The sequence below is a fragment of the Xenopus laevis genome, chromosome 7S (assembly GCF_017654675.1).
Source record: "Xenopus laevis strain J_2021 chromosome 7S, Xenopus_laevis_v10.1, whole genome shotgun sequence".
Taxonomy (NCBI): Eukaryota; Metazoa; Chordata; class Amphibia; order Anura; family Pipidae; genus Xenopus; species Xenopus laevis.
The window spans coordinates 71,556,515-71,577,325 of NC_054384.1; the positions used below are offsets into that span (position 1 = coordinate 71,556,515).

The 20,811-nt window shown below is 38.0% G+C and overlaps 1 protein-coding gene across 2 annotated transcripts in view; it reads left to right on the forward strand.

The window, feature by feature from the left end:
* Positions 1 to 20,811, forward strand: part of sik3.S (SIK family kinase 3 S homeolog) — a 76,001-nt gene that overhangs the window by 19,992 nt on the left and 35,198 nt on the right. For both annotated transcript variants that reach the window (XM_041571380.1, XM_018227750.2), the window contains exons 2-9: positions 3,315 to 3,431; positions 4,525 to 4,588; positions 8,174 to 8,335; positions 15,517 to 15,641; positions 16,886 to 17,009; positions 19,648 to 19,766; positions 20,299 to 20,409; positions 20,540 to 20,680. In XM_041571380.1, coding sequence (XP_041427314.1) covers positions 3,390 to 3,431; positions 4,525 to 4,588; positions 8,174 to 8,335; positions 15,517 to 15,641; positions 16,886 to 17,009; positions 19,648 to 19,766; positions 20,299 to 20,409; positions 20,540 to 20,680 — 888 coding nt within the window. In that variant the 5' untranslated portion in view covers positions 3,315 to 3,389. The remainder of the gene's footprint in view (positions 1 to 3,314; positions 3,432 to 4,524; positions 4,589 to 8,173; positions 8,336 to 15,516; positions 15,642 to 16,885; positions 17,010 to 19,647; positions 19,767 to 20,298; positions 20,410 to 20,539; positions 20,681 to 20,811) is intronic.

Sequence of the window (20,811 nt, forward strand, 5' to 3'; positions counted from 1 at the left end):
TGGGCAGCAGAAAAGGAAAAAAGAAGGCCGTATATATGTGGGGGGAGTAGGAGCAGACGCCAGTGTTCCCCCTCTCCTGATATGTGGAGAGACCTCCCCCCCTTCCAAGACAAGCACTCAATTCATCTGCTTTGTAAACATGAAGCAAGGAGGTGTGAGAAGAGGGGTGTGTGTTGAATACTCAGTGAAGATTGGGTACAGATATTCACTTATCAGAAAAGCAAGGTGCTGAAGGATACAGTAAATTATTCACAATTTCCCCCATGCACAAAAGACCAGCAGACAGTAATATTTTGTTCATCTTTGTCATGGTTTTGTTTACTGCCTACATATTTGTTTTGCTTCTACCTCACAAGCACATATGTGGCATTGTCCTACTTAAAGGAGCAATAAACCCTTAATTAAAAAAAAAACTTTACCCCTTTCCTACATAGACCACCCCTCACCCCCCAGCCTAGCTTTCTCCCCCCCCCCGGGGCAAATTCCCCTAACTCTTAATTTACCCCTCTGTGCAGATTCTGTCCAGCATAGTTCACGGGCTTCATCTGTAGCCGTTTCGGTAATCTTCAAAATGAGACCGGTGATTCAGCAATTTTTGTGAGTTTCGGCGCATGCACAGTTGTCGCGAAACAGAAAATTGCTCCAACTGTGCATGCGCCGCTTCACCAGTCTCGTTCCGAAGATTACCGAAGGGAAGAAGATGGCGCCCGTGAACTCCGATGGACGGAATCTGCATGGAGGGGTAAGTAAAGAGTTATAGGCATTTGCCCGGGTGGCAGCTAGGCTAGGGGGAGGAGAGAAGGGGGCCTATGTAGGGCAGGGGGTAGGGTTTTTTTTATTAAAGGGATCCTGCCATCGGAAAACATGTTTTTTTCAAAACGCATCAGTTAATAGTGGTACTCCAGCAGAATTCTGCTCTGAAATCCATTTCTCAAAAGAGCAATTTTTTTATATTCAATTTTGAAATCCAGCTGCCCCTGGTCATGTGACTTGTGCCTACACTTTAGGAGAGAAATGCTTTCTGGCAGGCTGCTGTTTTTCCTTCTCAATATAACTGAATGTGTCTCAGTGAGACATGGGTTTTTACTATTGAGTGTTGTTCTCAGATCTACCAGGCAGCTGTTATCTTGTGTTAGGGAGCTGCTATCTGGTTACCTTCCCATTGTTCTTTTGTTTGGCTGCTGGGGGGGAAAAGGGAGGGGGTGATATCACTCCAACTTGCAGTACGGCAGATATTGATCTGGGAGGTTTGATTTCTCTGGTGATCGAGTGCATCTTATCCTGTATCGGCCACCTTTAGGGTTCTATTTATCATGCTTTTGAAGAAGTGGATATCTGATTGGTTGCTATGAGCAACATAGATAACAGAAATATACCCCTTAGGGTCAGTCCACATGGGCAGATTCAGGGAGATTTAGTCGCCTGGCGACTAATCGCCTCTTCTTCTGGGTGACAATCTCCCCGAACTGTCTTTGCGTGTCTTCACGTGGAAACTTCGGTCGACTTTGGAAAACGAAGCGTTGCATGTGCTTTAGCGCAGACGACTTTTCATTATAGCGGATGGGAAGACACTTAAAGGCAGTTCGAGGAGATTGACGCCCAGAAGAAGAGGCGATTAGTCACCTGGCGACTAGATCTCCCCGAATCTGCTCTTGTGGTCTGACCCTTAATGCCCACCTCTACAAATCTCTATACGCTTTGTGATATTAAAGAGTGATACCTTTAATAGCTTGGGATTTTTTCTCATACTTACTAGTTAGGCATTATGTACAAACAGTGACTCCCACTATCCCATCACAGAAAACTGATACCCAGATTGATTGCTTGTTTTTTGATTGGTTACAATATGACCTTCTACTTCCCTTCTACACAAAATCTTAAAAAGTTCCATTATTGGATAAGAACTTTGGGAAGGAAATGGTTAACATCAAATCTTTATTATTTCTTAATTCAAGTCACTTTCATGTTATGCTTTTGAATAAATTACATAGGGGCTATTTTTCTCCTGAATTGTGGAAAAATGGATTGGTCTGATTCTAACACTTGTCTAAAATGCCAGATATCAAAAGCAGATATTTACCACTGTCTATGGTTCTGTCCATTGATTAAACAATTTTGGGATGAGGTTAATTCCTATTGCAGATCCACATTACATATTCAGATACATCTAGCACCTCAGCGGGCAATATTTGGAGATTTAGCAAAAGGTGGATAAGAAATTAGCAAATATTGTTTGTGTTAGTAGAAAAGCCATACTGCATATATTTTTATAATAACGTTCTCTGCAGGCTATCGCTTAAGCTTGTCGGAATCGGGCCAGTATTACCTGTTGTATTGCCCACTGCTGATGAAGTTTGCAGCTTATTGGCACTATTCATGGCTTTGCCATGTGAAGTGATGGATTCTGGGACATCTTGTCCCTCTTCTTTACTTCAAGTCTCAGAATCTTATCAGTTTACTATGGAACAACGGAAGGGGGCTTTGCTTTATTTTTGGCAGTTCAAATAGTGTTCACCTTTTTTGCCAAACTGTATGAACGCATGTAAGAAAGGGGTTGTTCCACAGTTCCACATAAAACACAACCAATATATCTAAATGATTGCTAGCTTCAAGATTTTATACCAGTTTTATGTCCAGCTCTGTGATCAGATGAATCTGCCCTGTGTTATTATTCATTGCCACTTCACTGCCATCAACATCACTGTCAAGGGAAAGATGATATGTAAGTGCAAACCCCCCAGCAGTGTTTTCTCATGTAACATCTGCTTGATCGGATCAGACTCAAATTTATGGCATTATAGGTACATTTATATTGCTGCATGTCCTAGATTTATGCTGGATTTAGTTCTCTTAAAGGATGCTCAAATCCCTTATTGCATTAACACTTATAATGTCAATCCATAGCTACAATCTTTAGTTCTTCTTTAAATGACTGCCATATCTAAGTACGAGACAGTTGGTTGTACACCCCCCAATTTAAGAGAAAAGTGTGAAATGTTATATAGCAGTAGTTAATAATTTGGCTTATAACCGAGAGCTTTCAGAGACCGAAAGATACTTGATAGATACTTGAATCATACATAATATCTGAGGGATCCTTTGCTTTTACATTTTTACCTTTCAGTAAATATAAAATGTTTCTATGGAAAGAAAGGGAAACCAATTACAAAGCACCTACAAACCATGGAATGCTCTAAATCCTAAAATTATTTCAATTTGCACTTCACAAATCCGTATTGATGCTAATGGTGTTTTCTAAGACACATATACTTGCTTTTTGTAATGCCATTTTCTCATTGTGTTATCTTGATCAGGTTGCAATAAAGATCATCGACAAAACTAAGCTGGATGATGAGAACCTAAAGAAAATTTTCCGGGAGGTCCAGATTATGAAGATGCTGTGTCATCCCCATATCATTCGCCTTTACCAGGTATGTCATGCCATCTTTACATTACTATTATTCTTATTATTATTCTTCATTATTTTTCCTATATTGATCTGGAAATTGAGGCAATTTACACTTTTTTTCTGAAGAAAAAATGTGTGCAAAAAAATTAATTCATTTAATAAATAAATACATTTTTAAATCCCTTAAAAAGGACCTTGCCTTTTAATGCAGGGTTTATACTTTAATTATATAATTTTAAGAGCCACATTCAGTGACATTAAGTCAAAGAAACAACAACCTGCCAGAAAGCAGTTCTATCCTAAAGTGCTTGCTTTTTCTGAAAGCATATGACCAGGCGAAATGACCTGAGATGGCTGCCTACACAACTATATTGCAAATAAAAAAAAAAAATTTGATGATTACGAATGAAATTTTATACTGTAGAGTGATTTATTTTCAGTGTTAACAGTGTAATTTTGAAAAAAAATCCCTTAAAGCACTTTTGCCCTTTACTCTAGCAACCAGGCAGTTGGTTGAACGAGAGATTGAAATATGAATAGAAGAGGGCCTGCATAAAAAAATAAGTAATAAAACAATAGCAATATAATTGTAGCTTCACAGAGCAGTAGTTTTTGGCTTCTGGGGTCAGTGACCCCCCATTTGAAAGCTTGAAAGAGGCAGAACAGGAAATAATTCAAAAACTATCTTAAATAAGTAAAAACAATTGCAAATAAGACATGCTATAACTTTCTAAAAGTAACTTAAAGGCTAGCCACCCCTTTAATGATAGTATCAGTACAAGGTGAGGTTGTGAAATACCTTTTCAGGTTATGGTTTGATGGCAGAGTCTATAAATTCTTGGTAGCCTGCTTGACTTATTAGACAACCATTATATCCAAGGCTACAGCGACCACAAGATCTGCAATTAGTTTAGAATAAGTATGTGGATATATATATATATTTATCCCATACTGTATATGTATGTATATAATATAAATATGCATATGTATGTAGATATACATTTGTGCGTGTTTTTATACATTACATCTTATGACAAATAGTTCCATGTGATGTATTTCTGTGTGTTCTTTTCCATAATACATGCTTTGTCACACCATTTCCTTTTTCCCCACAGGTAATGGAGACGGAACGAATGATCTATTTGGTTACTGAGTATGCAAGTGGAGGAGAGATATTTGGTGAGTGTCATATTCTGCAACATGTGGATTCCCAGCACTTGAAAGATGATTTCCCAAAAGTTACCCTTTCCATCATTCATGTAAAAGTATATAATAGAATGCCTTCTTTATGGAGGGAGTGATTTGGGCTGATTTAGTTTGTTTAATGTATGGTTTCCTGCCCTGTCAGTTAAAGCGAAACAGAAGTGTGTGTGTTCTTAAGTATACTGAATATTTATCTGAAACTTTCGGTTTGCTGTTGTTTTTGCTTTACTGTTAAAAATTTGTGTAACATGTTTTGGTTAAAGGGGAAATATCATGAACATTTAATATAAGCTTCATCATACTGAAGTAAGTAACGAAAGATTTGATGCAAAAGGCAGTTATTTTGTTAGATTTTGTTTGTATTGGAATCAGTTATTTATAACTGATATCAAATTGGCGATAGTTCCCCATTAAATATATTGATTTATTAAAGTTGGAATGTGAAGGCAGCTTCTCTTTTGTTGTTCTTGTTTGGACATGATGAATGATCTACTGCTGAGTTAGTGTCCTATGTAAATAGAGGTTTGTTGTGATGGGGGTGATGTCTCAGTGCTGCGGTGTTTTTACTCATGGTAGAAAGAAAGTTAAAAAAAAAAAGACAAAGTATTTGGATGACACTCTCGTCCTTTCCTCTACCACTGTGTTTTAACCTGCCCCTATAGTTGTCTGTTTACAGGAACGGGAAACGCTTAAAGGAACAGTGATATAAAAAATTAATATTAAAGTAATTAAAATAAAATATACTGCTGCCCTGCACTGATTAAGAAAAACTATAGTGTTTCTAAGCAAGCTGCTGTGTAGCCATGGGGCAGCCATTCATGCTGGAAAAAAAAAAGGTGAAAAGGCACAAGATACACAGCAGATAACAGATAAAACACCAACAGAACTTATCCGTTACCTGCTATGTGACCTGTGCCTTTTCAAGCTTGAAGGTTTGCCGCCATGGTTACACATCAGCTTGTTTATATAAACTATAGTAAAGTTTCTGAAGCAAACACACCAGTTTTACTAGTGCAGGGCAACAGTATATTATATTGTAATTACTTTGATGCACGTTAATTTTTTGCTGTTACGGTTTCTTTAACAGCATTATAATTTTAAGGGCTTTTACACATCAGGTGGAATGCAACACGTTGCCCAGCAGTCTACTACAATAAACTTTTGTCCAGAAGTGCTGTCCATTTGTGGTGTTTGTCATGTTGTGTTGCACCTATGTTCAGATCTTACACAAGTCTGTTTGAGTACATCCCAGAAGAATTAAAGACCAAGTTTCATTCTGCGCTCCCCTGCAGTGGAATGCATTTAAAATGAACTTGGGAGCACAGGAGAAAACTCTTATGTATAAGCCCCATGTACGATGTCTGAAACACCCTTCTTGTTAATAAGATTGGAAGCAAGTGCTGTATTGAAATTCATATTCTTTTATACACCATTTTGCAAAGACCACTGTAATCAGTAGGAACAGAGTAGATAGTAGTATTTTGCTAAGTAGTGCCATTTGTAAAGAACTTTACTGAAGGTGATTTCCCCTTGAACGCTAATGGTAATTTTGGTTATTCTTCAGATGGGTGAGGTTTGGGAATTAACTTCAACATAGTGGACCTCTGTGCTGAGTGTTGGAAGGCCAGGAAACTGCAGATTTTTGTCCAATTGGTTGCTGGCCTTTGCAGCAGAAAATGGGTTAGTTATGACTCGTCACTGCTAATGAGAAATGGACCTGTTGTGTGTCCAGCAGCCTATCAATGTAAACAGGATGCATCATGTGTGTGTGTGGGAATCATTTCTTCAGTTAACCCCTTGCTGTTGCTGAAAATACTGTTTTGTAGACATGTATATACAATTTATTCCTAGTATTAATCCATGTTTTGCATGGTTATATAATTGGATTTCTTCTTTGAGACTGATTCCTTTTACATGGCATTACAAATGGAAAGATTTAAAAAGCAATAATCCTCTACTAGCAAAATCCTGATATCTTGTAGCATTGGGCATCCCCTGCTCTCCATCTTTGACTGGGCATTCTCTCCTAAGCTCTCCTCCATTGCATCCCCTTTTTGAACCTCCCCTCACTTTCCAAATATATTCCTGATTGAGAGAAACTGTATGGTTTCCGTGCATTCCTTTAGCAGCCACTCCTATAAATAGGACAGCCATGTTCAGTCAGACAGTCGGCATTCCTTCCCATAGTTGCTAATGAGTGGGTTAGGCTAAGGAAAGGGAAAGTGGGAAAACGAAGCAAAGCATTAGACCCATTTCTCTGATACTGACATGGGAATAGTTGAACCAGAAAGTCAGTTTTTTTTTCTGAAAAATTGGCAAAGCAAAAAGCACAACTCTGGACTGTTACAATTGGATTAATCTGTCCTATTTGGCAGGGCTATGAATTATATTGTCCTATAAATCACTTCAAGTTTTACAAAGAACTATTCCAAAATAAAAGTGTAACCCAATGGCAGTAAGTGTATTTCAGAATATTATGCTGTAATATTAAAACTGAACCTTCTGTTAATGGTACAGGTGTGGGGCTTTTCCGGATAGCGGATCTTTCCATAATTTAGATCTTCATACCTTACTGTAGTGGAAAAGAATGTAAACACTAAATAACCCCAATAGGCTGAATCTGCTTCCAGTAAGAATTAATTATATCTTAATTGGGATATAGTTATTTGGTTTGTATAACTTATGTTTTTGTTCAGACTCTCTGCTATTAATCTTCTGTTGTTCAGCCACAGCCTTATAGCAAGTAAATTGGATCCTACCATATAGATAGTTGTTGAATTTCCAGGCTAGAGAGCTGCTACTAAACAAAAAATGTAAATGATTCAAAAACCCTAGTACCTAGTCATTCAAGTCTAGTGGGTCAGTAACAACAGATACTAAAGAGAATGTAGCATATTATGGTTCTTCTGTAGTTTCCTTTTATGAAGAGCGTGACAGTTTAGTCTTGTGATTTGTAATCAGATGTTTCTCCAGAGTAAGGAGCACCTGATATTTATAAGCCTTCAGGGATGTTTTCTTTCTTTAGACACATTTCTTAGAGGGTGTGTATAAAGACACTGTTTGTTACTTGTGTGTATATATATTTATATATTTATTTCTTTGTGAATACATTTTTGTCTATAGTTTTTCATGGAGCAAATGGATAAGGTGAACCCTTCTTTCGCAGTAGAAGATTTGCAAATAGTTTGTGGCTGGTAGCTGTAAAGATCATATACAATTGTATCTGTGTGCAGTTTGTAGAGTGACCATCCTGAATGTGAAAAATGTGATGTAGAGTTGCTAATACTGAGAGTATTTTGGTTTTCGTTCCATTCTCTCCTCCTCATTCCCTGACTGTATAGTCTCTAATTCTTCCTTACCCAGTTTTACCCCATCAGTCTACCAGCAATTTCTTTTGCTTATTCACAGTGTACCACAGCCCCCCTTTTTCTTCATCCACTTCCATCATACACATTCTTTTAACTGCTGCACCTTTCCTCTTTATATTGTTCACAACACAATGCTTCCCGCTCCCCAACTTTGTGCTTACCATCATGTTCTCCTTCTTTGTACCTCTAACAGACCACTTGGTGGCTCATGGACGCATGGCAGAGAAAGAAGCCCGCAAAAAGTTTAAGCAGATTGTGGCAGCTGTCCATTTCTGTCACTGTAGGAATATTGTGCATCGAGATCTGAAGGCTGAAAACCTGCTACTGGATGCAAACCTCAATATCAAAATTGCAGGTGAGAGCTGTTTTAACAGGAATTAACGTCACTGTCCCTGACAAGCTCCCCACTTTATATGGAGTATTAAAGAATGACAATAGTTTTCTGTGTAATGGAAAATATTTACAGAAATAATTGGAAAAGTTTGCATGTTATACAGAGACCATATAAGGAATTTGCAATTATTGCTTTATCACTGCTTGTGATTGTGTCCCTATTGTTTCCATGTTGTCTAACTGCTTCCTTACTTTCCTGAAATGATGAGAAGTTAAATGTAAAGTGGATATACCTCCAGCCAGTCTTTTATTGAGGAAAGAGGGGGAGGATCACATCCCGTCAGGAAGGGGCACCAGCTGCATAGGTGGAAGTCTGATGTGCAGCCTTTAACCCACCACCACTGTTTGCTTTATATGGAGCTGGTAGTGTGTGTAACATAGTAGGGATATTACAGAACGAAAAAAGATCACAAGGCCACAAAACAAATTATTTGTGTGAAGACCTGCTTCCAGTGATTCTTCTTTATTTGCCCAAACAGCTTTAGAAGTCTGTGACAAGCAGGGAAAATATATATATAAATATATATATATATATATATATATATATATATATATATATATATATATATATATATATATATATATATATATATATATATATATATATATACTGTATGTGTATATATATTCCACTATATTACCGGCACTCTCGACAAAAGCCATTATTATGCCTGGGTGCAGAATCATCAAATAATCTCCATTCAATCTGAAAGATCCGCATTCACAGGGCTTAAAAATGTTATTGCAGAACTAAAGACTGACATTTCGGCCAAACCCAAGGACTTTCTCAAAGTGCCAAATCTACAATGTACATGCCTTAAATCCACTTAATGGTGGGAAAACGGCTAATCAATGATGTCATACTAAAGCGACCATTTAAAACATATACCCCTATCAATTTAAATACATACCCATTAATAAACTAAAACATTTATACAATCCAATGTCCAAAAGTTTAAAAATAAGACACAAAATAGCATCTTTAACCAGTATTGTAACACCTCACAAAAACTATAAAAAACATTGTTGCATTCTCTGAGTAGGTGATTTATAGTTCAGCACTATAGTTCAAAGCTACCAGTCATGAAGTAGGCTACTCCCCATGTTCCACCCTGGTTACTACAGATCCAGCATAGATGATCCCATTCAGCCTCTTTAGTTTAACCCTTAATGAATAGCTTAATGTTACTTAGTATCTTCATGCTATATCCCTTATTTTAATATAATTTATCACTTAACTCCCACCTACCTCGCATACTAACACTCAGTATTATTATTTTGGGATCCAAGTTCTAACACCATAGCTACAAATTCTGCCTTCTTGTTGCACACTGGGAACATGGTTATGCACTGCTAAAAAAAATAAATGGATCCATAAGTTTTGACACATACCATATAATCACTTCACATTTCAACTACTGAATGTGACAATTCATTAATATATGTAAAAAAAAGTTTTAATTTTTAAAAACATTAAGCGGGGGTGGAATGAGGTTGTGCCACACAATTCACATAGACAAATACAAGAGGTCCACTGCACTCAACCCACTATCAATATATTAAGAACATTGAAACATTTTGTGCCTTAAGCTACTAAAAATTCCTTACCCTTTAAGCAAAGCAGGGAGTCTTGGCACGTACCACCTGTAATCAATTTAAAATCATGTTGATTATTGAATGTGACAATTCATCAATATATGCAAAAAAAAAACAAGGGAAAGTTGTGCTCAGCACTAATTTATAGAACCATTAAGTGGGGGTGCAATGAGGTTGTGACAACAAAATTCACATGTCGCATAGACACTCAACCCATTATCAATATATTAAGGACATTGAAACATTTTCTGCCTTAATCTACTAAAAATGCCTAAGGGTAAGGCCACACTGGGCGTTTTGGGGAGATGTGGTTGCCTGGCGACTAATCACCTCATCTTTGCGGCGACCAATCTCCCCAAACGCCTTCCCTCACTCTTGCTTGCTGCTTTCAAAGTAAAACTCCTAAACTTGGTTGCCCTTTTATTGGCACCAGTGGGATCACCTTGCTATAGCTGAAAGGATGGGAGCTACAACATGGAGCTGGCCACTGCTCCTGTATAAATTATAACAAACGAGAACCTTGTGCTCACCTATAATTTTTGAAAAACATCTTATCTATCATATATATATATATATATATATATATATATATATATATATATATATATATATATATATATATATATATATATATATATATATATATATATATATACATAATTTTTGTTTACTTTTTTCCGGAGGGGTCAGCATTCCTCCCATCAGAGTGCAATGGCATTTCCTGAAATGTAAGTCATAAAAGTGTCCAGAACAGCAAATGCAGTATTTCGGGAAACTGGGTGTCTGGAAAAGTGTCAATTACTGGAAAAGCAAAATTGCCTCTTAGCAGAAAAAGTATATGCCGTTATTATTGCATGGATGCGCAAAACATTGATCCTGTTTTTTATATATGTAAACCTGGATTGCAATGCTTATTTTATCTGAGTTTTTCCTGGGAATCCTGCTGTTAGGGAGTGATTTGGATATGCCCAGGATCCTCCCAATTGCTGATTGCTTTGACAGATGCAGTCATCTGATGAGTGGGATGGAAAGACTGATTTCCTGTCAGCTCCACTCAGAGTTTATTGCTTATTTTGTTTTTTTATGGTTTTTTTTTTTTTTTAAATCCCCGAACCCAGAGAACATACTGAAGTAGAACATAATTGCAACCCTTTTGTCCCCTTCTTCCTCTGGAGGTAGAATGGTGACTGCATTTTCTGCTTATTGGTAAAATGTGCTTGACAGTGATAGCAGAGCTTTTGGCAGTAAATTGAAAGTGATTACAAAAAAAGATCTTTTAATAAAGGGATTGTTGAGAATTAGGGCAAGCCAGAATAAGTGTGACTTATTTTGCTTTATAGGAGAAGAAGCAGAGGCCTCTAATCTGTTATAATCTGAACCCCTTTTCATTTTATTTATAGTAAATATATAATGGCAATGGATTAATGCTAAAGAAAGGATTGGGCTACAATTATATCATGCATGGAAAACCCCACTTTACACCCCAAGTTTTTTTTTTTTTCAATATTTGGTCGCCATTCAAACATTATATAAATCAAAAGTTTTACTTTAATTGAAAAAAACGCCAAGGAAACTTGACTTTGCAATCATTTATTCTAAATAAAATTAACAGTTATGGTATTTCTTTCTGTGGCAAAAGTGAGTACACCCATGTCTACCAGTCTCTGACATCGACTGGAAAGAATTCCCCCCCATTCCTCCATGCAGACTTTTTTTTAAGCTATTTGATGTGTGGGAGTTTATTGCTTCCCATGCCTTTTTTTAAATCCCCTTTAGCATCTAAGTGGTTTTTAGTTCGGACCATCCAGAACGCTCCATTTCTTTTTCTTTTTTTTTTCCAAAAAATTGTACTTCCTCTGTCCAGAGCATATTGTTCCATAAGTCCTGGTCTTTGCCTGGGTGCTCTTGAACAGTCTTATCCTGATGTTGTGGAAAGCAAAGGACACCTCCCATTAAAGGAACAGTAATGTCAAAAAATAAGTGTTTTAAAAGTAATGAAAATATAATGCAGTGTTGCCCTGCACTGGTAACACAGCTGTGTTTGCTTAAGAAACACTACTATTGTTTATATAAATAAGCTGCTGTGTAGCAATGGGGGCAGCCATTCAAAGGAGAAAAGGCTCAAGTTACACAGCAGATAGCAAATAAGCTCTGTCTAATGGTAAAAAACCTGGTGGGCCCAGTCCATCTTGGGCCCCCACCTGCCCAGGCCTGCTCCCCTGTTGACCAGCTGTTGTGGTGCAGTGTGGTGTTTTTCGTGCATGCGCTCGCCGGAAGTTCCACCGGGGACTGCCAAGAGGGCCCTCCATTTGCAGCCCCCAAGGGTCCAGTCTGCCTGCATGTAGGTCTAATTTATGCAGCCTCTTTCTTAAAGTAGACTCATGCACATTGACGCCAACAGGGCCTGACGAAATTCTGTGATTTTTAGATTTGTTTTTCGTAATTACAAACAATTTTAATTCGAGGTATGTTAGCTAGTGATACGTGTTGGGCTGTATTTACTTTTTTACACGTGAAAGTTCTCATCTTTTTCAATTAAACAATGCTTCTGTGGTAAACGGCTTCTGTGGTAAACGGCTTCTGTGGTACTGAGGGCCAGAATTTTTCTGGCCAACGTCATGGAGGGCTGATAATGGAAGTTTGTGTTGGCCACTCCCTTTTTAAAACCATATCCATGTTATCACAAGAAATGTTAAGACCATACCCACATTACTGGTTGTAGCATAACAAAAAGCATGTAAATAAATGACTTAGGGACCCCCTATAAAGTCTTCCCAAATGCTAACAAATCCCCGGGACTAAACCCCACAAAGTTCACCTCCCACAGGCTGAATATCGCAGGCACAGTATAGCACACACAGGCAGTGTACGGCAGGCCGGGTATGGCACATGCAGGCAAAGTAGGGCATACAGGCAGTGTAAGTGTAGGACAGGCAAGGTAGGGCAGCTAGAATATGACACACAGGTGGACAGGAGACAGGGAAACCTATCAGGGCTGCACACGTAACTGATTGTGACTATTCTAAGATGAAGAGTATGTACAGTGGCACAAAGCCGATTCTGCTTTTACAATCTGTCCAAGAGTGAACAATCCAGGCACTTGCAGTCTGAGGTGTAAAAAGTGCAGGCTCTTACACGTGTGAACAATGCAGATCTTTTACAGCCTTAATATGAAGTGTGAACAATACAGGGGTCAGTAAATCTCTGTTCTGATACTTTTAAAAGCTTACAGAAAGGTAAGCCGTCACAGCAGCCAGACTTTAATGGAGCGGCACGGAAAGGGGGGCTGCTGGCCGCCATTTGGACAGCGCTGTGGTAGAATATTTTTTTAAGACATGATTATTTAGTCACACTGAGCATCTTACCAACCTATGTTATTAAATGAGCCATAAAAGACTTTACTAAATAACATTCTGTCAATAGTAGAAAGCTTTGCAGTGTGAATATTTCTGTATTGTTGCACAGTGAATGCATTTATGCATTCAGTCAATGTTTTCCTTTGTTGCCCATATGCCAGCTTTTTCCTTCTTTCAAGTTCAATTCCAACCAGGCCACTATCTTCAAAGCGTTTTGTGTATTCTTTCTGTGTATATGCGGGTTTCCTGGCATACACCAAAAAAATGGAAGTTTACGTATTACCCAATTAAACTTAACCTATAAAGCCAAATCAACTAGGCACTATAAAGATATCACATACGTATACTACACAGCAAACTCTATTATGCACATGTTTAAACATCCCCTACAGACAAGAGAATTATACATTTGCCCTCAGGCATAGGCTGTGTAGCACAGAACAGTTAGCTATCATGACCACCTTAGAGATTTCTCCCTCTCTGTCCGGGACAGTCTTAGTTACATGCTGGCATGTAAAGTCACAAGTATCCTGACCACTCACTAAACCAAATCATCCATGCACAATCCAGGACACAGTGGAGGCTTCGTCTGAGGTATGAAGAGGGGATTACCAAGGGTCCCTGCCTACAGTCTGAACCTAAGGTGTAAATGTACAGTTAGGTCCATACATATTTGGACAGAGACATCTTTTTTCTAATTTTGGTTCTGTACATTACCACAATGAATTTTAAATGAAACAACTCAACTTGAACAAAAATATTGCATAAAAAGGCCTTTTTTAACACAATCACTTCATTTCAGGGGCTCAAAAGCAACTGGACAATTGACTCAAAGGCTGTTTCATGGGCAGTTGTGGGCAATTCCTTTGTTATGTCATTTTCAATGAAGCAGATAAAAGCCCTGGAGTTGATTTGAGGGGGGTTCTTGTATGTGGAAGATTTTGCTGTGAACAGACATGTGGTCAAAGGAGCTCTCCATGCAGGTGAAACAAGCCATCCTTAAGCTGCCATAACAGAAAAAAACCCATCCAAGAAATTGCTGCTATATTAGGAGTGGCAAAATATACATTTTGGTACATCCTGAAAAAGAAAGCAAGCACTGGTGAACTCAGCAATGCAAAAATACCTGGATGTCCACAGAAGACAACAGTGGTGGATGATCGCAGAATCATTGCCTTCACAACAGCCAAATAAGTTAACAACACTCTCCAGAGAGAGAAGTTTACTTTAAACCCTAGGCTGGATCCACTAGGGTGGATACATACTCTACTAGATACAGACCATGGTGCTTACCTCATAGATAACCATAAAACCTATCTCTTCTTGCTATAGGTCAGTGTGGACAAAAATTCACTTGAGTTTCTAAAACTTCTTTGCAAAATAATCATTGTGACTGGCATTGTGCAACCATGCCCTTTTGAAAAATGGTATTGCCTCAAGGTCGGCAATATTGGATTTTGTCTTCTTTCCCACTGGAGGCCTCCCTCCCCATTCCTGAACCACAATACAGTGCACCCCCATTTTCTATAACTGTTAATAAAACCGCTAGGTTGGTGAGCACACAACAACCCTTAGCAACACTTTGGGGTTATTTACTAAACTCTGGTTGGGCTTTTTGGGGCAAAACTCACACATACCAAGTCATTTTATAGACATCCGGCGGCTGCTAAAGGCAGAAGAGTGAGCGAGACTGGTTCCTTAGAGTTAGTTCTGAGTTTAGGATACACTGCGTTACAAAACCTTTTCATGAAGAATACATTTTTAGTACAGTTCCTAACTGAAACATTGAGATTTTTATTATGGAAGTTCATGAGCTAATCAGTCATATAATGGCAATCTTGTGTTGGTTATGACTGCATTAACAGGTGGTAAAGTGACCTTTGACACTTGTGGTTACCTGAAAAGAAGCAAGCTGAAATTAGTGTTTCATATCTGAACAGATTGTCTCTGTTTCTTTCATTTCATGGAGGTGTTGAGATGTAGCCATACCATTCATGCCTTGGTCTTTCGCCTCTGGAGTGATTAATAGCTCTGTGTAGCATGCTATAATGTATATGAAACTCTACAAGTTAAACTGGTAGCAGCAATGTTATGTGTACTTCAGGTAGTACTCGAATGGCTTTGTTTCTTAGGTTGCCTCCTTTTTCAAAATAAGGTAATTTACAAAGAATGTTTCATGTTTCTGTGTTAGATTTTGGGTTCAGTAACCGTTTCACTCCTGGACAACTACTTAAGACTTGGTGTGGGAGTCCTCCTTATGCAGCCCCAGAATTATTTGAAGGCAAGGAGTATGATGGACCAAAGGTTGATATTTGGGTAAGTGAGGATTTTGAGGAAAAAACTGTTATTTCACTGGGGAGTGCCTAACATATTTGTGAATAGGGCGTTCATTGTCCTTCAGAGAGTGCTGCAAGCATGCATAGTAATTGTAGAATCCAGAACACACAAATAATTGTATTGGTGGTCAAGGGATTTGTATAAGTAAATATATTATTTAGTAATTACTTGAATCCACCCATCTCTGTGTTCACAGTTTATTAAAACAGCACACAACTATATTACAGGAATGGCTATCGCCCGCTCCACCTTCTATGAATCTAGTGAAAAACAAATTACATTTCTTGTTCCACATGGACTGGCCAGAAGCATCCCTAAACAAAATATCTCACACTAACAATTTTTTTGACGTATGGACCACCTATATCCTAAATCTCCCCTCCGAAAGCTCACAGTCTCTACATTCTATCGAACCACGTGGTACGATCTAGAAAGTCTCTGAGATACCATGCCTCTAATTCTAACAACAATGACCTAAAAATGAAGGGTGTAATGGCTGCCTCCCAGGACTCACTGAAACGTATGTAGAGGAAGAACCGTTAAAACCCCTCTAGCAAGGGCTTAGTTGATTTAAGTGTTTTATTTTATGTTTGTTCTGTTGATATTTGTTTAGATTAGAAAAAGAAATAGGCCTCTCACAATTGCTTTGTCAGAAGTAGTGGTGAATTTGTAAGAGTGACCACCGCTACCCAACCTGAAAATTTCTCAAACCTTACTTGTTCAATCTGTATTACAAATGTACAATGCGTTTATACTATTTAAGAATGCAAGAACAAAACCGTCATTGATCAAAATATTTTATTGATTATTGGTGATTCAATTTGCAACAACAATGGCATTATTGTTCAAATGAACATGTTTGACTGTGATGAGGCTTCAATTAAAAGCAATTTAAAAAAAAATTTGTGCTCACCGGCAAAAAGAACATAGAGAGAACGCTGCCCCTAGCTTCCCAAAAATGCAACAGAGAGCCATGCTTGACATCCAGTGCAGCCCTGAACAGTGGTTGAGCATTGCTTAGAACTTCTCTAACAATAAGCAGAACATTTTTCTGTGTGAGCCATTTCTTTTATGTATATTATAGAATGGATAAAAAAAAGCTAATACTGCTATATTTATGTTTCCCACATTACTATGCATTTTGTCCAATTAGTAGTCTCTTAATAGTCTACTTAGAGTTGTTTACATGTCTCATGTTCCTTCTGCTCTCTCTCTCTCTTCAGAGTCTGGGAGTTGTACTTTATGTGCTCGTTTGTGGAGCTCTCCCATTTGATGGAAGTACTTTACAGAACCTGCGGGCACGTGTCCTTAGTGGGAAGTTTCGTATACCCTTCTTTATGTCCACAGGTAACATACACATTATGGAGATCTCTGTTGTCATTGCAAGTAGAAGGCACAACCATGAAAGGAAAAGTATTGTTTTAGCAACATTTAAATTTGGTAATTCTCCAAAAGAAAAAGTAATGTTCTTAACCATGGCTGACCAATACTTCACATTGCACATCAGATTAACACATAGACTGTTCTGAAACACTCAGAGAATATTGAGTGTGAAAATAAACACTGTGCAAAATAATAGATGTTTCTAATATAGTTAGTTAGGCAAAAATGTAATGTATAAAGGCTGGGGTGACTGGATGTGTAACATAATAGCCCGAACACTACTTCCTGCTTTTCAGTTCTATAACGCTACGCTAGTCAGCGACTTGAAGGGGGGGCCACATGGAACATATCTGTTCAGTGAGTTTGTAATTGATCCTCAGCATTCAGCTCAGATTCAAAAGCAACAGATATGACCCATGTGCCCCCCCCTCAAGTCACTGATTGGTTACTGTCTGGTAACCAGGTAAATCAAGAGAGCTGAAAACCAGGAAGTAGTGTTCTGGCTATTATGTTACACATCCAGTCACTCCAGCCTTTATACGTTACATTTTTGGCTAACTAACTATATTAGAAACTTTTTTTTATTTTGCATAGTCTATCTATGTACCCAGTTTTTATTTTTACACTAAACAATTCCTTTAAGTAAGTCTCCCGCCAACATCATCATGCATTCTTGTCTGTGCCCAGCCATTAAATACTTTGCTTAAACTGCAAGATTCTTCCTAGAGCTAGCTACATTAGAAAATGCAACTGTGGACAATTTAATCTGTCTCTTAGGGCAATGGCACACGTGCCCCAGTAGCTCCCCATCTTCTTTTCTGCTTATTCAGTGCACATGCTCTGTGCTGCTGTCACTTACTGAGCTTAGGGACCAACTTAGGGACCAACTCACAATATACAGTACACATAGAATATAAATGTCACAATATAAGGCTGTTTAGTAATTAATACAGATAACTATATAGCAGCTCAGAAACCAATGCAATTAGCATCAGAATTTAAAAATCAGCCCAGTAGCATCAGCTTATATTACAGGCCAACCTCATTTTCTGCTTGATAATTTGCAACAACCCCTAAGCTTAGCTTATCAACAGCTGCTCAGATCCCATGTGTCGCATGTGTCAGACACTTTCCAAGATGGTGACCCCCTGTGAGAAGTTTGAAGTCCTGGATGATTGCTGCTATTGAGAAGCTGAAACATTAGGCTGGTCCAATAAGTTCAGTAGATAAAATTATATATTTTGGGCCATATTCATTTTTAGGGTTTATTTCTCCTGTAAAGTTACCTTTTTATTGCAAAAATATTTTTATCTTGTGAGTGGCATAAATTGTCTTCTCCTGCATTTTTGTAGCATGGTGTGACAAAATATCTTCTGTGCCATTGTCTTAATGACCTAAAGAATAATGGGATATATTCAAACAGCCAATTTGCATCTGCAATTTCTTTTTGTTCTTTTGGATCTTTGTGCTTCAATTGATACTGACACTAAAAAACTACTTTTTAAAATATTAAAATATTAATGTAATGTTTTTTGCTGAGTGGTTTGTTTTTGGAAGTAATTGTTAGTTGAAGTTCCTAAACATGACTGTTTTGCCAACCTGACTGTCCCATCTCAGCCTCTCAGTTAGAGTTTCTAATGCTAACGGACTCCTGCTGCACAAATATGGCATATCACAGGGAGTCAGATAGGTAATGTAAAAGCATTGGGGAAATACTTCATGGCGAAATTACAAGCATGCAAAGTCAGTTTTATGGTAGATGTAAAAAAAAAAAAAAAAAAGGTTAAATTTCTGGTGTCACTTTAAGTAATATGTGTTTAAGATAAAGCACTAAAGCAATGTCCCTTGCAGAATTTCCAGTATTTTTTACCACCCATTCTTCATTCTGTTTTAACATTAACTCCAGTCTTAAGTAATGTTAAGCAGTACTACAGCAAGAGATGCTGCCGCAGTTCACGTTAGTTATGTTGTTATTTGCCATGAAAGTTCTGTTTCAATCTCATCTCCCATAATGGAACTGCATCACACTTATGTGTCTGGAGCAAACTCCTAACATACTTTTACACCTTTTTTGAGTAATGGCTTCATTTGTGGCATCTTACCAAGGATGAAAGTTTTATGCAAACATCTGTCTATGGTAAATTTTATATGACTCCAACTTGCAGTGCAGTGTGACTGAAGTTTATCAGAGTGCAAGTGACATGGCTGAGTGCACCTGTAAAACTAACAACATGTCCAGCCCCTTGTGAGATTTCAAAATTAAATATAAAAAAAAAAATCTGTTTGCTCTTTTGAAAAACCGATTCAGTGCAGAAGTCTGCTGGAGCAGCACTATTAACTGATGCATTTTGAATTTTTTTTTTTTTACCATGACAGTATCCAGTTTAAGTTAAAAAGCTTTTCAGCTGCTAGGACCTTTTCTTCTTGATTTAGTAATATTTGATCCTAGATTTCTTTCTGCTTTGCACTCATTAAATTTTGTTTTAAAAATCTAAATGTTTAAGGGAAAAGAAAAACGATTGTATAGAGTGAGAGAAACATTATGGATTGAAATAGCAACTAGTTTAGTGATATGGCTGCTTCGGCATTTATTCCTCTTTAGAATGTGAACATCTGATAAGACACATGCTGGTTCTGGAGCCCAGTAAACGTCTTTCTATGGAGCAGATTTGCAAACACAAGTGGATGTGCCAAGGAGAGCAGGATCTGGAGTTTGAAAGGGTCAGTCATAAGCCTTTGTGAGAATGCATCTACCCTACAGAAACTTGGGTTTCTGAGCAACTACTTATTGCCTTTTTACCCCCCTCACTCCTTACTTTCTGCCCTTTTTGTTTTTCAATAGTGTAAATCTTGTCTTTAAACTGTTATCTGCAATTGCTCATAGCCTCATGCAGCAATACCTTCTATCTGCTACTCTTTATTGCTTCCCCCCTTATTTTGCAAATTCTCTTTGCATGTCCTAACCCCCATATACTTTTATTGGTTTTCCTTTGTATTTGATCCTGCTTTAGCTCATCAGACTTTCACTTGCCCTCCACGCAAGTTCTATGTTTAAACCCTTTCATTAACCATTCAGTTTATTCCATTTCCTTTTTCACTCAGCTCATCTGCTCTTGGTTTTTTTGTAGTCATGCTTTGTTTACTGCACCACATTTCTCCTGCCTTGGTAACCCAAACCTTTTTGCTTTTCTCACTTATCACAGATCTGTAACTCTTTATAACTTTTTTTGGTACTTGATTCCATTTTACATAGTTGATAGCAGAGTGTCAGAACGTGAAGTTAGAACGACAGAGGGAGCCCCTCAATGAACAGGTTTTGTTGACAATGGCAGATATGGGTTTGGATAAAGAATGTACCTTGCAGGTGAGTTCTGCACCCTATGTCTTTCACTTTCTGATTTTCTGCTTTGCTACGTTTTATTTTGCTAGCAACTTTTTCCAATTATCTTTTAACTTGTGTCCAGTATTCATCTCTGGTTCTTTAATTTGCTCAGTCTCTCAGGACAGAAGCCTATGATCACTATAGTGCTATCTATAGTTTACTCTGTGATCGTCTGAAGAGGCATAAAACTCTTCGACTCCCAACTCAACCAACTGCACCTCGAACTGTTTCTTATTCCACTCCTTCAGTCCAGGTGAGTTAGCTGAAAGGCCTGCAAACTGTGTAGTGGTTGTAAAATAAATAATACCCCCCTTAGTGTATTATGTAATAAAGCAGCATAAAAAGCATGAAAGGTTCCACCAGGAGCATAAACACTATATCAAC